At 44.4% G+C, this 15,790-nt stretch overlaps 1 protein-coding gene across 1 annotated transcript in view; it reads left to right on the forward strand.

The window, feature by feature from the left end:
• Positions 1 to 2,813: 2,813 nt before the first annotated feature.
• The window catches only part of IPMK (inositol polyphosphate multikinase), a 95,158-nt gene continuing 82,181 nt past the window's right edge, over positions 2,814 to 15,790 (forward strand). Inside the window, exon 1 of the mRNA XM_069611237.1 lies at positions 2,814 to 3,285. Coding sequence (XP_069467338.1) covers positions 3,138 to 3,285 — 148 coding nt within the window. The 5' untranslated portion in view covers positions 2,814 to 3,137. The remainder of the gene's footprint in view (positions 3,286 to 15,790) is intronic.

A 15,790-nucleotide genomic window follows, 5' to 3' on the forward strand; every position in this document is an offset into this window, starting at 1 on the left:
ACCGTTATTGCTGGCTTACATTGTAATGGGTTGTTGTTTGTGGCATATTGCAATGACACGCAAAAACAATGTGTGTGTACTTGTCTTTGTCCCGGGCAAATGGGCAGTCCAGCACCGAAATGCATGTAGTCCACATCTGGGTTCCCCCAGGTTCCACCAACGCCAAATTCTACGCTAATACTCTGTTAAAATGCTGTCTGTGTGTTCTTCTAATTCTTCCGTGAGCTTCCACATCCCATTGCAAGCTAAACGTACTCCATAGCACTAACTTCTCAAGGCCATCGTGGACTCCAACTTTACACAATGTTTTCTCTGTGTTTCCATTGTTTCACATTTGTGTTCATCATTAGTTTTCACACGGTCCAGAATTAATGGGTAAATTGATAAATTAGAAAAAAGAATGGCTACTGAGACACATTTCTGTTATGTTTTCTACACAGCTACATCCTCCCATTCTGCGAATGTCATCAGTTCCAGATACCAATTGATGGCTTCCTCAGCAGGCAGTTGCGGATACACCTAAATGGCTGGATTAGTATCACGCTGTTTTGGGACGATTGCATTCGGGCCCGATATGCCCTTTCTCGGTACGAGCAATAAGGAGCAACCTGACATTCTTTACGGTGACCTAGCGCCAAGCTGATGCCGAAGCCTTGCGATTCACGGTGCATCCAATGCGCTTCTTATACCCAAAAGGAACACCGTGTGACTCACGATAAACACTTGTGGATCGAGAGCAAAGAAATTACCAATGTGGTTGAATATGGGAATCGCTGGATGTTTATGGAGTGTTTATTGTGAAATAAAAGCACATTATAAATTGCAAAGTATTGCGGTTTCCTTTAAAAATAATGTTTTGTATTCAAAATTCGGATGCACTGTGTTGTGAGAGGATGTGTGTTGATATTCCGGGTTCTGTGTCAACTAACATCAACACGTAGGTGATGACTGGGCACGTTTGGCTACGTTGCCCAGTAACATCATGGAGATAGGCGGGAATATCGCTAGGAATGGTGATGTTAGCATGAGGGGCGGGGGATATGATTTTGTGCCGCCACAGCAAATCACCTTAGGGCGATGCAGCAAATGATAAGATTAGCACAAGATGGCCGCACCCATACATGCCAACCCTCCCGATTTAGGTGGGAGACTCCCGATTTTTTTGTGAAAAATACTGTTATTTTTCACGTTCTCCCGCCTAAAATAATTATTTCCCTAATGTATTCCTATGGGGAAATTGTTGTCTCCCGATTTCTCTGCAGAAATCTCCCTCCCATGTATGTCAGAATGTTGGCATGTATGCGCACCCTGCTGCCTAATTTTGCATGTGTACAAGCGAGGAACACTACGGTAAGGTGCATAGGAAATGTTTGTACGAACGATCAACGTATGCTTAAAAACACATGCCCGAGCTCTCGGGACAATAATATTTTTGAGCGCACTATTCCTTTAATAAAAGCCCATCAGGGTTGATGTGAGGATGGAAGGCAAAATACCTCAAATGTTGCAGGTATATAATTTGAAGCTCTAATTTTGAGGTCTGATAATGCTAAAAAGAAAGTTTGGAGATCGGTTTGTACAAGACAATTCAAGAATGTCATAAATGTAAAATCTTTATGAACCCAGAGCATTGAATTATATTTTAAAAAATATTTTGAGAATTTAAAAGAAGTATCGAGAATTTAAAAGAAGTATCACAGGAATGACCTGGGTGGTGATTATTAGTGGGGAACATGCCCCATTGGTTTTAGCATCTATTCGATTTTTAGAAGCAATTGAGATAGGTAGTGCTTAAATTAACTGATGAACTCTACAAGCAACAAAGTTTGGAATTGGGTTCAAGGATGCAGGAGATAGTCTCTTCGTTTATGCTATGATTAAGTGTACATTTTAAGTTGTTTTACTGTATTGAAGTTAAAAAAAATGTATGATGGTTTTAAGATAAATGTTGGAATTGTATTTTAATCATGTTGAAAATTCAGCCAAAATAAAGAAATGTTATTGGCGGAGCCCAACCAACCCTGCTTGGTTGGTTCAAGCTTCCTTATTATACTAGGTTTCTCCCCCATGTTCGTGGGAAACATGTATGCCCCTTCAATCAAGACACTCACCAATGATTAACATCATGAGAATGTATGCGCCGCCAGACAGCTGCATCGGACGGGTTTTCCCGTTGGCTCCCGTTCTTTGTTGGAAATGAGCCCACCCCCCCCCCCCCCCCCGGCATAATTTTTAAATGTTCACACGAATTTTCCACCAGCCCTGCATGAACTTTCTGTGGATACAACAACTTTTTGTAGCACAAACGAGGAAAATATAGTTGTTGCTCAACCAAAAGACTAGTATATGTCGCAACCCAAAAATCATCATATCAATTGAGATCACAGGAGAAATAATAATAGTTGTATTCCAACCCCACCCTTGAAAGTGGGTGTTTTCTTCCAAATTCGACAGGGGTATTCTCTAAGGACTTCGGACCGAAGGCAGAATGTATTATCACATTTCCTGCCACACACCAGCGTAAGATAAAACCGCGCCTGCGCTTTGCCTTCAGTCAACAGCCCACGCTCTACCTTTCAATGAGGGCCCGCCTCCTGACGAAGTCCAATCGCAGTGTGCTCACTCTCACGTTTACGGTTATATCCCTCCAGTCCCAGGCCGTTTACAGCCATTCTGCAAACCTGGCCCACCCACTATCTGTCCTCCAATCATTGCCTCCTCGCACTGTACCCTCCGGTCAGAACACGCCCACACTCCGCCCTCAAATAACAACATGCCCCACGCTACGCCCTCCAATCCCAGATCGCGGCGATTCCGACATTTGCGTGCAGGATTTGGCCAAGGCAGGCGGTGCCTTGAGCGTGACGTCATTAGAGTCGGCGGACTTGTGGATTGGAGAGCAGACTATGTGATACCTCGAGCTGACGCAGCTGGGCCCAGCTCCGTGTTCCCTCTCTATAACCTAAGGGAGAGGCTGGGTAGTGCTGATCCTAGACCCCGCCCCGTGGAAGGGGGCGTGCAAGTCATGGGACCTGGACTACCCCTGCATCCTCGGGCAGGAAGCCTGGAGACACCTTGAGGGAGGCGCCTCTTTGACAGAGGCGCAGGTCGGGGAGACGGAACTGAGGTAGATTTGCATGGAGGCGGCGGGGCCGCGGGGCAACAGGAGCCCCCCGCCTAGGGTGGACTGTGAGTCTGCCTGGGGGGACAAGCGCGGAACCTTTAATGGCTGCGTCCCACTTTCACACCAGGTGGCCGGACACATGTACGGGAAGGACAGAGTGGGTGAGTAAGAGTGCTGGCAAAGTGCTGTCTGACCACAGAGCCAAGTATTTGCATTATGGGTGAGGTTGAAGGCTTATGGCGAGCTAAATGCAATCTGCCAAATGACAGGTGCAGACGTTGCTCTCCAACACAGCAGGGATAGTGGAGTTTACTATAAATAGTACTATTTTATCCCACTTGATAGACTGGAGGGGAGGGAACTTTTGGATGTTGTAACTTAATAATGACTCTTTGCTATGGACCACTTGGCATTGGATAGATCTGTGTTGCATGAGCTTGTATATCCTATATAAGGCTATGAGCTGCGCTTCTTTGCTGAGGTCAGGTTTGTGTTTCCAGATACCTGTCGGAGCACACACCTGAAGGGGTTTAATGCTGTGCCTCTCGCTCTGGGCACTGTGCAGGGAGGGGTGGTCAGGACTTTAAGTGGGCCGGGGCAGAGCCTTGGCAGTCTCAGAAAAATGGTTCTGTGATGGGGCCCTGCTGCGGCAGTGCTTAATTTGTAAGAAAATAAGTGCCAGGCCCCAAATATTTTCTATCATGACTGTTACACATTGGGCTGGGCAACTCCCCGTCAACTGTTGACGCTACCCACTGCTGCTCCTTACTGTGTCAACATATTTGTAGTTAAAGCTGCAACTCCCACTGGTTCATTGAGGGTGATAGATCCACTGTGGGATTTGCATTTATCAGTCAACACAACGTATTAGTTGTGCCTTGAAATAAACTAAATGTTTAAGTGTTGCTCTTTAAAACACATCACTGTTAACTTGCTTCTCTGATCTTTATTGGTGGCAAGTAGAACAAATTAACCATCTATCCACAAGAAGAAAAAAAAACATGCTTTCCTCTGGTAAATTGGTGGACAATGCAGGCAAAATCATTTCTTAACTGATGAACTTGGCTATCAAGCACTGCAGCGAGATTGCCTCATGTAGGTTGTCATTCATGACAGGAACTTCTTCTGTATTGGCATTGCCCCTGTGTTGGGGCTGCTGGCTGGTGGGTGTCCTGCTGTCAACCCACCCGGATGGTTATTTCAGAAGAGAATTTGCAGTGGTGTTATGCAGGATGAGTGGAGCATTGTGCGGACATGGCCAGCATCAGCATCCAGCATTGTCACCATCCAACTCCTTGTTATTCGTGAAAATGTATAAATAACCTCCATGCCAACCTGTGTCATCGTGTGCATGAATAACAATGGGCCTGCCCATGCAGAGACCCAGGCCAGCGCACACTGCAGGGCTCAAAATGAAGGTTCAATTGGCAGGAGCTAAAACCAGCTCATGGGTGTCGGGTATCACCAAGTAAGCAGGCACAATGGCTAGGTAACCAGGAGCTGGTACGCAGCACACCACACTTAACTTCCATATGAGATGCACAGTTTAACTTTTTGGCTACTATGGATGATCTATTATGTTTAAATCTGTCCTAGTTCTTCTTTACTAACATTTTCAAACACTCAAAGTTAATGTGTCATATGCATGTTTGTAAGGCACCCCTTGGATTGGGGAGCCAAACACAGTTCCTGGTAGCTGTTGGTTTCAAGCTCACCAGGTTCTTCTAGGGTAGAGGTAACAGCTAAATAGCTCACAGTTGTTATATTACTATGACTGACTGACTTAAAATATCCCAGAACACCACAACCTAATTAAGCTATGATCGGCAATAAGTGTAGGGGCTCAGAAATAAGATGCTATGGCGGAGCCATGGAATGCCCCCCCCCCCCACATATTAAGCACATGGCATAAATTGATTAGCAGAGTTTGCTAATTAAAATTATCTTGATTAGCCAACACATCCATTTGATTAGCAATGTTGTACTAATATTTTTAATGCAACCAGAAGATCCAAAACCTCAAGTGAGCATCAATACAGCATTTTTGTGTACTTCTGAAGTAAGATATTGGTGAGATGAATCATGCCTTGTAAATTCTTTAAGCTTCCACTAGACCTGCAGGTTAGGTAATTTAGTTTACCTATTCAACCTAAAAGAAATCCACTTGGCCCATAGCAATGGGTGACAAAAAATTTAAAGGCGCTTTCTGTAAAATGGTGCTTGTCACCACAAACGCACTTTGTTTGGCACGCTGCTGCCAACCAGAATCCAGCAGTGTACAGTGAAACAACTTTGACATTTCTGCAAAAAAAGTAAATGTTACAAAAGTTTCAAACATCGCCTGAAAATGGCACTCACTCTTCATAAAGTCTACTGGACTATGCAAGTGGTGAGTGTCTCTGAAAACTGTTTGGCCAGCTCTCTCCCGCAGGTGCTAATATTTAATGCAATCATAACTACAGTGTGTGTCATTGCAGTAGATGTGTCGATGTACAGTATGGATGAAACAATTGATAAATGATATGGCATTAGTAACGCACCTATACACAATGCATTCTTTTGCGTAAACATCTAGTTAGCCTTGTTTATTCATTATGTAAAAGGAAAGTAAGTAAAAGGCTAATCGGTGTAGTAGGTGTAGCAGGCAGACAACTGGTCAAACTAGGTGGAATATTGTAGTTCACTTTCAGGGTGGTATAAAACCACTTGTGCATTCAGCACCAGTTGAACAGATAAATGCATCTTGCAAGTCCGGTCACATAACTACATTTGCCATTAAAAGCAATTGGCTGTGTGATGATGTACATTTTCAATAGTGTTTACTCATCAATGTGATGCATCTTCCTCAACAAAAACAGAAAATCTAGTTGACACTATGAGATTTAGATACACTAACCTAAACTTTACTGTAAACCATGGAGACAATGCAGTGTTTTACAGAAGCAATACTATAGTTCTGCATTATGTAACAACTTAAATTGTTAGGAATAGAATTGCATGACTGTTTTGAATAAAGTTACACATACTGGTTTTTGCCAAAGAGGATCTAGTTGGCTTAATAAAAGTATCATTCAGATTATTTCTGGTTTTCAATTGTTTGAAATGGAAAATAAATCTTGCTAGTACTGCCACACAGGCGTTCGAGTGGAGAAGATGATTACTATTGCACTCTCCCTCGATTAGTCCCTTGAACAGAGAAGAGGGTGGCAAGATCCCTGAGAGTCGGAGAGGAATTCAGGGTGAGATGTGTTTTTAGTAGACAGGGGAAGTTAAATAGCTAACTTAGCTACACACGTGTTGATTTAATTACCACACCTACAGAATTGCATAGAAAATTGCTATGCGACTCTGCTTATTTTATGCCTTGAAGCACTGCACTGGGGGCTCCCTAATGTCCGATGGCAGCCTCAGCCAATGAGGCCGCTAGAGCCAAAGGATTTTCGCTCATGTGCAAGCGTCTGGCTTTAGGAAAAAAATACATTTTTCCCATAATGGTGATGCTGGCCCCTGCCAGGCATACCTTTTTAACCATGAGATGCCTGTGGACCGGTGCCACCATTCTGGAAGAAAAGGTGAGGCTGCTGGAAACGGAGGCCTTTTATTCCTGAAGCTCTAGCTGAATCATGAGAGCTTCAGAAAAAAAGGCCCCAGCTTCCAGCAGCCTCACTGTTTCATCCTTAATGGTTGGATCAGTCCCTCGCCAGGCCTCATTTGAACTAAGATGCAGTGATCAGGGTGATTGCTGTATCTCTTAGTTAAAGGAGTGCCTGGCGATGCGCAGCACCATCATTAAGGCTGAAAAAATGTGGTGCTATCCCCCACCAGGCATCCCTTTTTATAGAAGGGTTGCAGGCATCCTCGCCCTCGCACCATGGAAAGTGCTGCCTGGCAGTGGTCAACGCTACAATTAAGGAAGAAAATGGGTGGTGTCGACCCCCGCTAGGCATCAAAGAGATTCAGAGATCATCACCCTCTCCCCTCAGTGGGAGAGGGTGCTGATCTCTGCAAGGGGCTGACTGGTGGGGGTCGCTTGCAGCCCATTACACTGGGACTTGTTGAGGGGGCATGACCTAACTGGCGGCAGGTGGCCACTCTGTTAGGCCCGCCCACTTGACGAGTGTCAGCTCTTTTTCCTATGTCACTTAAGGCACTGGGGGCATTGCTGTGCTTCTCACCTGCTGGAGCATTGTGTGTGAAGGGAAGGGGTAGTGGGCCTCTCCTCTGGAGCAGTGTGTGTGAGGGGTAGTGCTGTGTCTCTCACCTGCAGAGGTATGTGTGAGAGGTGGTGTGCCTCTCACCTGGGGCACTGTGTGCTGTGATTCACAGAAAACGGGCACATCATATTCTACCTTTTTAGACCAGTAGATTGCGAGCAACTGGTAGCTTGCCTGAGGCTTCTCAGTAGCTCCTCGCATTAGACCTCAAAATGTGCACTGTCTTTATGTTTGTGTCTGAAGCCCCTGTCACTCTTCCCCTGCCACCTCCCTCTCCTCTTCCTGCAAATACCAACAGTCAAAGCTGTGTGCTTGGTGAGAGGAGGGCCTCCATCTGGGCTTGAAGGGCTCAGAGCAGTGTCCCGTCTAGGGGTTAATAAAGATTGCCACGCTAATAGCTCAGGAAAGTCTTCATTCTATTAAAGACCAGGAGGGCGAGCATTATATCCCACCCGATTTGATGAAAAGTGTGATTAAATGTGATAATGTGTAAAATTTTGAATTCATGCCTAAAAAAAAAAACACTTATCTTCTGTGGCAGCAAAAAGAAAGAGGCATGGACCTGGGAGGGGAGAGAGTTTATACCCCGACCTATGCCCGGATTGGTGGCGAAGAGGTCAGGACTGCAAAGGATCTCAGGTTCATGGGAGTTGTGGTTCACTGAACTTTAGTGGAATTTTGTTCTGATGAGGAACTTGTAACTTTTGCATTTGCTTTCCTGATGTTATGCAAGAAATACTAAAAACAGAAAGTTAAAGTTAAACTTTTAAAATGTTAAATTGGCAGTATTAAAGAAAGAATAAGCATAATGCGAGCCTCCTGTCTTGTCATAGAATTATCAACTACAAAAGTAGATGGGAGATGTATTTTGTGGCCATTGTCACCAAGAGGTGCTCATTATGGCTGGTTAGAAAGGGAAAGGGGGGGCATACATCGGCAGGCCATGTGAGAAAAAGCTGGGGCTGCAATCGTTTCAGTTTCACGGTGTTTCTTTAGATTTATTTTGGTCAGCATTACTTTGCATGCTGGCATTGTAGTCTTTGAATCAGAATAGGGAAAATAAATCTACAGCTGTAATAGTCTTTTGTGGTCTGGGTGTGTGGGGGGAAAAAAAAACACAATCTGTGTGAGACCCAGCTTGAAAGCAGAAAGGTACATCTAGCGGTACGTGTTGTAAATTTATTAATTTGAAGATGTTTTAAGGTAGCAGTACCCCAATTGTATTAAAGTGTCATGATCTCTGCTTCCAAAAGGTCAGGGTTTTCCCAACTCCCTTGGAAGCAGATCCATAACCCAGGTTCCGAGGGCCAACCAGTCCCAATTGGGACCTTTTGGACCCAGTCCTGGCACCAGTGGCACCAGGCTCATAAATGTGCCCAGTCCCAGCGCTGGAAGCGCCGGGCTCATAATGCTTGGGTGGACTTACCTGCAGCAGACCATGCTGCTTACTTGCCTGCCAGCTGAGCCTCTGATCCTCTTCTGTTTGGAACTACTTTTCCTGTTGGGTGGGGCAGGAGCCACTCCCTAGATTCAGAACACTGGAACTCTTCTGGAAAGCGGGAACTCTTTTCTTACCTAGGCGTGGCTGTGGAAGGAGACACCTAAGCACTACAGGAGGCTATTTAAACCACACCCGGTGGATGAATCTTGCTTTGCGTTATTCTGCATCCTCTGCAGCAGAACGCTCATCGTGTCTTCTGCATCGGATCCTGGGCCTAAGGAAAAAGGCTTACCATCCTGAATCCAGTCTTCAGCAACACCTATAAAGACAAGAAAGAACAGGTTAGCATTCCGGCATCTGAAAGACAAAGGCTTACCATCCTGAATCCAGTCTTCAGCAACACCTATAAAGACAAGAAAGAACAGGTTAGCATTCCGGCATCTGAAAGACAAAGGCTTACCTACTCTTTGTGCGCTCCGGAGGTCTTCGGCGCTGCATCCTGCATCTGAAAGACAAAACAAGGTGCGTTTAAAGACATTGGGGAACTTTAATACTCACGTGCCATTACTCCTTTCCAAATCAACCCCATTGGGTATTCCGGCACCCTGCAGCCGCTCCGAACTCGTACCTGCAAAATAAAAGACAGTTAGAGCGCATCGTGAAGCAGGCAACAAGCGCTTACTTACGTGCTTCCAGGCGCTTCTATTCATCATACGGACTCCATCTTCAACTCACTTCAGCCCGTCATCCGCCATCGCCGGAACCTGCAAAACAAGAGACATCATTGCTAAAGACTTTAAAGACAATAGAATTACTCGAAACTTACCGTTCGTGCAGTAAACGACGGACAGCAGTCCTCTGAAGTCAAGAGGCCTGCGCTACCGATCCAGTGAAGAAACTGGTTACAGCACCCTGCCCCGAGGCAGATGGAGAGCTCGGCATTCACTTACCTAAGGTGAGAGCGTTAACCTTTGGGGGTCTACAGGAGAGCAAAAAAGGGAAGAGATAGGGACACCCCAATAACCCCAGTTCATTAATCCCATATTTTCTGTCTGCAGACATCTTACTCTTGAAGTCAGGCATACAGTGCACAGAGGTCCAGCCCAAAGAGCCAACCGGGTGCTACACATCACCTTTGAAGATACGGTAGTCGCCCAGTCAAGACCGGCGCCTCTGCGAGAATCAGGTGAGCGTTACATAAAGGTTAAGATGGAATTTGCTGTGATGTGAAGGACCCCACCTCTATGCTTGCCCCAATACAGGAATTCAATTGCCAACTGCAATTGTGCATTTGAGTGAATGTGGAAAACTACTAGCTTCGCTGCATTCTGGTGCTTATCCACTTACATTTATAGAACTAAACAGGAATGTATTACTAAACAGGAATGTATTAAGAGATGTACAATCAATGCCAGGACTTAAAACATATGATTTGAGAGGCATGTTTTAGGAAACTATATTACAAATGAAGTAATTGCGTGAGCAGTGATTTGTATGCATATATTTTGATATGTATCGGCTTAATAAAGCTAAAACCTAGTTACTAAGTAACGGAGCACTGTACAAAACAGGGAGCGAACGCTGAAGACCGCCATGGAACAATGAATAGGGTTGATCTCCTTTGGCTATGTACACAAACCGGAAGATTTACAGTGGTCTGTGGGCAACCTGTATGCCAGGTGATTTTCAGCCTTACTGGGTTGAAATGGCAGTTTAAGAGCACTGTTTTTGTAAAAAAAAAAAAATACAAATAAAAAAATGTGCAAAATAATGTTCATGTCATTCTCTAACACATGGCACATTCCAATAGATGCCTGGCCACAAACGGTACAGGGGATATGTCAGCACTGGTACTGTAAAACACGTGTTGATGTCATTGTGAACCATTTTTGTGATGCTGGCGGCCTCAATGTCTAAGAGAGCTGAATGTGCAAATCATGCATGGCCCATTGGTCATGCATCAGAATGTCCTCCAGCGAAGAGGCAGCGATCCTGTGAGCTGTTCTCTTCGATACTGCTTTGTTCATAAAGGCCAGACAGGTGTCAAGTCGCCATCCATTACGAATGTTACCCCTTGGTACGATCATACCCTCTTTGCTCAAAATGTTAATATAACGATTCATATATTGTCTGGTCTTGTTATATGATTTGTGCATGATATCAATATAAAACAGTGTTATTTTGGACCAGCGATTTACACTTTATTTGCATATAACTTGATCACATGGCTTCCACATGTTACCTTGCCACTTATTTTGACACCATTCTTAAGGGTAGTCAAAAAAGTAGGCTTTGACTTTCTTTTGCTCTGCTAAATTCTGTGGCTTGGCATGTGAGCAATTTTCATGAATTGGGGATATGCTAAACTGCCAGTGGATTTTATTTTTCGACAAAGCAGAAATTATCACATGCTGAATTTTTGTAAAATCGTTTAACACATTGATTAGTTGATTAAAATACTCCTCAGATTGTAACAAATTACCCTTGTTGAAAAGCTGGATGCAGACACACCATCCAACAAAAGTCTAAAGATGTATCCTTTCCATCCAGAGGGGGAACCGTTCTTCTAGCATAAAATATATTTTGCATCTTAATGTATAGTGCCCAAGTTACAGTAGAAAGAGACATTTTGCAGTAATACACACAAATTATGAAAATACATTTTCCAAAAGAAGCTGTGTGCGATCCTAAAAAGTTGGTAAACTAAATGCAAATGCTATCACAGAGGCATCCTTCGAAGTTGCTAGTATTTGATTAAAAACAAATGTACTTTTACAGATGAGGCAGTTGTGAAGGGGGCATTGACTCCCGCGACTGTGTCTGTGGTAAGAGATTTTAAAAACTGTCCTGAATTTGTCTGCTATTTTCAGGTGTGCAGTTTGTGCAAACACTATGGCAAGGAGGGTTGCCTCTCTCTTCGGATCTGCCCTTTTCAGACATGAACTTCCAGAAAGAAATCTTTGATCCTTTTTAAGCTACACACCAGATTACCGAGCACTGGTGGATCGCATGCATTGCAATGACACATTGAATGTCTCGGTTGTTTTCCTACATTTTGATATGATGACCATTTTTAGGGCACAGATACAAAAATAATGAAATAAAGATGTTTTTGAAGTTCTTAATATCATGGTAAATGCATATGTTCCTTTTTTATATAAAGAGAAAATAAACTATCCCCCCAATAAAAATCTTGGTAGAAATTCTCATACTCATGGACAACACCAGCCCAGTACCTCCCGCCTATTTTCCATTAACTACCGGTAGGTAGCTCTTGCTAATGTAATGGTTGGAGACCCCTGATTTAGATGTCACTAAGCATTATCTTTTACAAATCATTTTGTCTGCGTTGAGTGAAGAAACCTGCTTCTAGTGCATCCAATGATTCACAAAGTACCTATTTATTTGAATGTTTTTGCAGACAAATTGGTGTTGACTTAAACTGATTACTCAATTAAATTGTGAAACAAGGCTGATCTTGTATTTTAATATAAATATCCACCTTTGATCAATTAAGTGACACATGGGAACAGTAACCCCTTAACTGCTGAGGGTTTTCCCTCCCAGTGCTGAGCCCTTTTTGGAGATTTCGGTATGTCGCATTCAATCCCTTGTAACTTTTTTTCAGTGTTTTTTTCAGAAAAAATGTCAATTAAATGATGATTACAAAGAAGCCTGTGTTTTTGTAAGAGCCAGGAACAAATGGTTTGCTGTTCCGATTCGCCGTTTTCCAGCCTTTAAAGAATGGGTTGAGTGGAAACAAAAAGAAAATATTTGTATAAGGTAACCATCAGTTTTGTGAGAGGTGATTTTTTGCCTTTTATTTTCTCCAATGGGACGTACATGGATGGAATGGAAGAGGAGGGTGAGAAAGCTGAATGGGAATATTGAGAAAAGTAATGCACCACTACGTTCCCCCGACTCTTCTAGTTAGGAAATCGCATGTTTTTTGTAATGTTTCACAGAATGAGCAATACCACAAGCCTAAAACGGAGCCATGGTACATAGGATTTTTATGCTGACGTCCTAAACAGGCATACTTGATTTGAAAATAAGGAAAACAAATGTGGTGAGGAATGGAAAGCATACCATTTTTGAAAGAGCACAGGCAGACCTTTTGTAGTATAGGTGACTTGTGCAGGTTATAAAAGCGTACAGTGCCTAAAGTAGCAACTAAATGTAGGTTACGTTTGGGAAATAAAAGGGCTGTGTAACAAAGTGCAGTAGAAAATGTATGAAAACGTTATCAAAACCAAGAGAAAACAAACAAATGTCCTACCTTCCCAGATTCCCACAGGTGTCCAGTCGAAAACGGTGCCTCACTTGTGTGTGTGCACCTACCTGGGTGCAAAGGGAGAAGGCTAAACCACTGGCACATCAAACGCCCTGGGGAAGGCTGGATTTGCCTTTGTGGACCACCCATAGATCTGGGCTTGGGGGTGTCGCAGCCACCAAGGAAAATGGGGAACCCCATGCATTTCTGAAAAGAAGACACTGGTGGGAATAAAAACAGGTCTGACTTGTGCGAATCGCCCTAGAATGTATTACCCACAATGCCGGGCAAAGTCCAAAATGTAGGGGAAAAAAACACAATTTTCAGACATTTGCTACCAGGAAACCACTGAAACACGCCAGCAACAACACATGTTCTACCTTCCCACAGGTGTCCGACGAAAATGGTACTTCACATGTGTGGATGCACCTACCTGGGGGGAAAAGAAAGTGTCGACTGTCCACAAGTGCAGTGGCAGGGAGCCCTGCCAGGGTCTCTATCCCCATTCTGTAACACAGCGCAGCCTGAGCTCTGGGACGGCTGGTGGTGCTGCCTCCCGGCTTGGGCACCTGTCTCCCTTGTTGGTCGACTGTCCCATGTTCAGCAGCAGTCCCATGGAGCCCTGGCTGTGTGCCAATGCCTCCCTGGAGGGAAACCCTGTAACACAGCCTCGCTAGAGCTCCAGGATGGTCTGGGTTGCCGCCCCACGCCTTGGGCACCTGTCTTCCATGTGGGTCGACTGTACCCAAGTGCAGCGGCAGTCCAGGGAGGCCCCAGCAGGGACCCCATCCCGTCCCAGAGGGAAAAGCTTGAACGCAGGCCAGCCAGACCTCTAGGATGGTCTCAGGTGATGGCCCCGGACTTGGGCGCTGTCTCCCTTTATTGGTCGACTGTACCCAAGTTCAGCGGCAGTACCAGGGAGGCCCCATCAGGGACCCATCTCACTACCAAGCGCACTGGAGTGCGGGTTGTGCTTGTGACCTCCTCTACAAACGCCCATTTTGAAGTACCAGGAACGTTGACGCCGAAATATGTGACCCATGATGAGTAAATAAACCAGCAGAGAGCCGCAGTGGGGCTCAGAATAAACGCACCTATTGAAGTACCAACACCAAGAAAACCTGGACAGTGAGGTACCCATTGAGGAGACAGAATGATGGTTGTCAAAATGCAATACCTGAAGAAGCCAAGAAGATACTAAAAGAAGACGAATGATTACGTCATAAGAAGCCGGACTGGCTCACATATAGAAGATATGACGACCTGTGAATGATGAAAAGAGACAAAACACCATGGATAAGTGACATCCTGAGTTTAAAGTGAAATAATTGATGTCAAATGTCAGAAACCTTTGCCATGAGAGTGATGAGGATATTCAGCCAGTTTACACGTGTACATATGCAAGGAACTGCCAGAAGCTTGCTTAAGCTTAGTAGTAAGATAGATTGCGACAAGCGCCACCTACACATCTACCTCCAAAAGGAGCACTTTATAAAAGTATACTTCCACGATGCACAAGAGCAGAATCGACTAAAGGCCTCGAGGAGAGCTTTGCAGCAAACAAATCGAGAATTAAAGACGGAGAGAAACTCAGACGAAGGCAAGTCATGCTAATAAGCCACGGTTGTGCCAGCTGAAATACCCCAACATTGGGTACAATTAATGAAGAGAAGAAGAGAGTATCCTATTCTGAAAGGTCAAGATAAGCCACAGATGGCTGGCAAAATTAAATCAAATACACAATTTGCATGGAGAATAAGACAATTTCACGATGTCGCAATCGCGTGACCGAGCAAGCAGAAGGGATGAAACTTTCACACCTACGCATGGACTTGTGCCATGCTGCCTTAACCTTTCCAGACCAAGAAGCAGTCTCGAGGCCAAAATACAAAGAAATAATTGACACATGACCGCTGAAGTGATGATTGATTGTTGCAATAATTGGAGGGAGGCTGGGGGTGCAGACAAACTCCCTGCACCTGGCCGGCTATTCTGCACGTTGCTAAGCTACTGGAAAAGTATGAATGCGGTTGATGCCATCCCGATCATAGTGGACCAAGTAATCTAGGGTCCTATAGTTAGTAGAACCAATGAGACGTCATACTTTTATTGAATACAGTAGCCATTTTGAAGGAAGGGCTTAGATGCCCCACCTGACACTGTTCATCCAATCCCCTCACTTTACCATATACAGATATAGAACCTGTATTAACGTTACTTTCCTAGAACCAATAGAATTGCATGCCAGATTTTAAGCGTAACAAGTCAGTGATGACAAGTTTTTAGTATAAATGATGTGTTTTCTATTAAATTAATTGGAGTTGAAGCGAAAATGAAGATCGAGCGATTGCTGATATTCATGAACTCCCTGTTTTTTGTACTTGCCATTTAACGGACTCCCTTTGCCAAACTATTGAGTTGTCATTTTTGGTTTGATCTGAGAATATTAATCTGCATCCCCATCCATCTCACGGGTGCTGCTGCCTCATCTTAAAGTGGTATTGGGTAACCCCCAGCTCTATGGGCCGGTTGGGGTCCCAGTGCACGGCACTGTCCCACAACTCTCTGGATACACAAAGGTAGTCAACGCGAGTATAGGTCCCATGCGGTGGAGAATAAAAGGTGAAACCTTGCTCGTGAGGATGGAATAGGAACCACGCATTATATAAAACATGAGCATCTAGACAGGCCGCAAGGCTGTCACCACCAACCGAGGGGCTCGACAACCATCCCTCCCG

The sequence above is a fragment of the Ambystoma mexicanum genome, chromosome 8 (genome assembly GCF_040938575.1).
Source record: "Ambystoma mexicanum isolate Mex_15411 chromosome 8, UKY_AmexF1_1, whole genome shotgun sequence".
NCBI classification, from domain to species: domain Eukaryota; kingdom Metazoa; phylum Chordata; class Amphibia; order Caudata; family Ambystomatidae; genus Ambystoma; species Ambystoma mexicanum.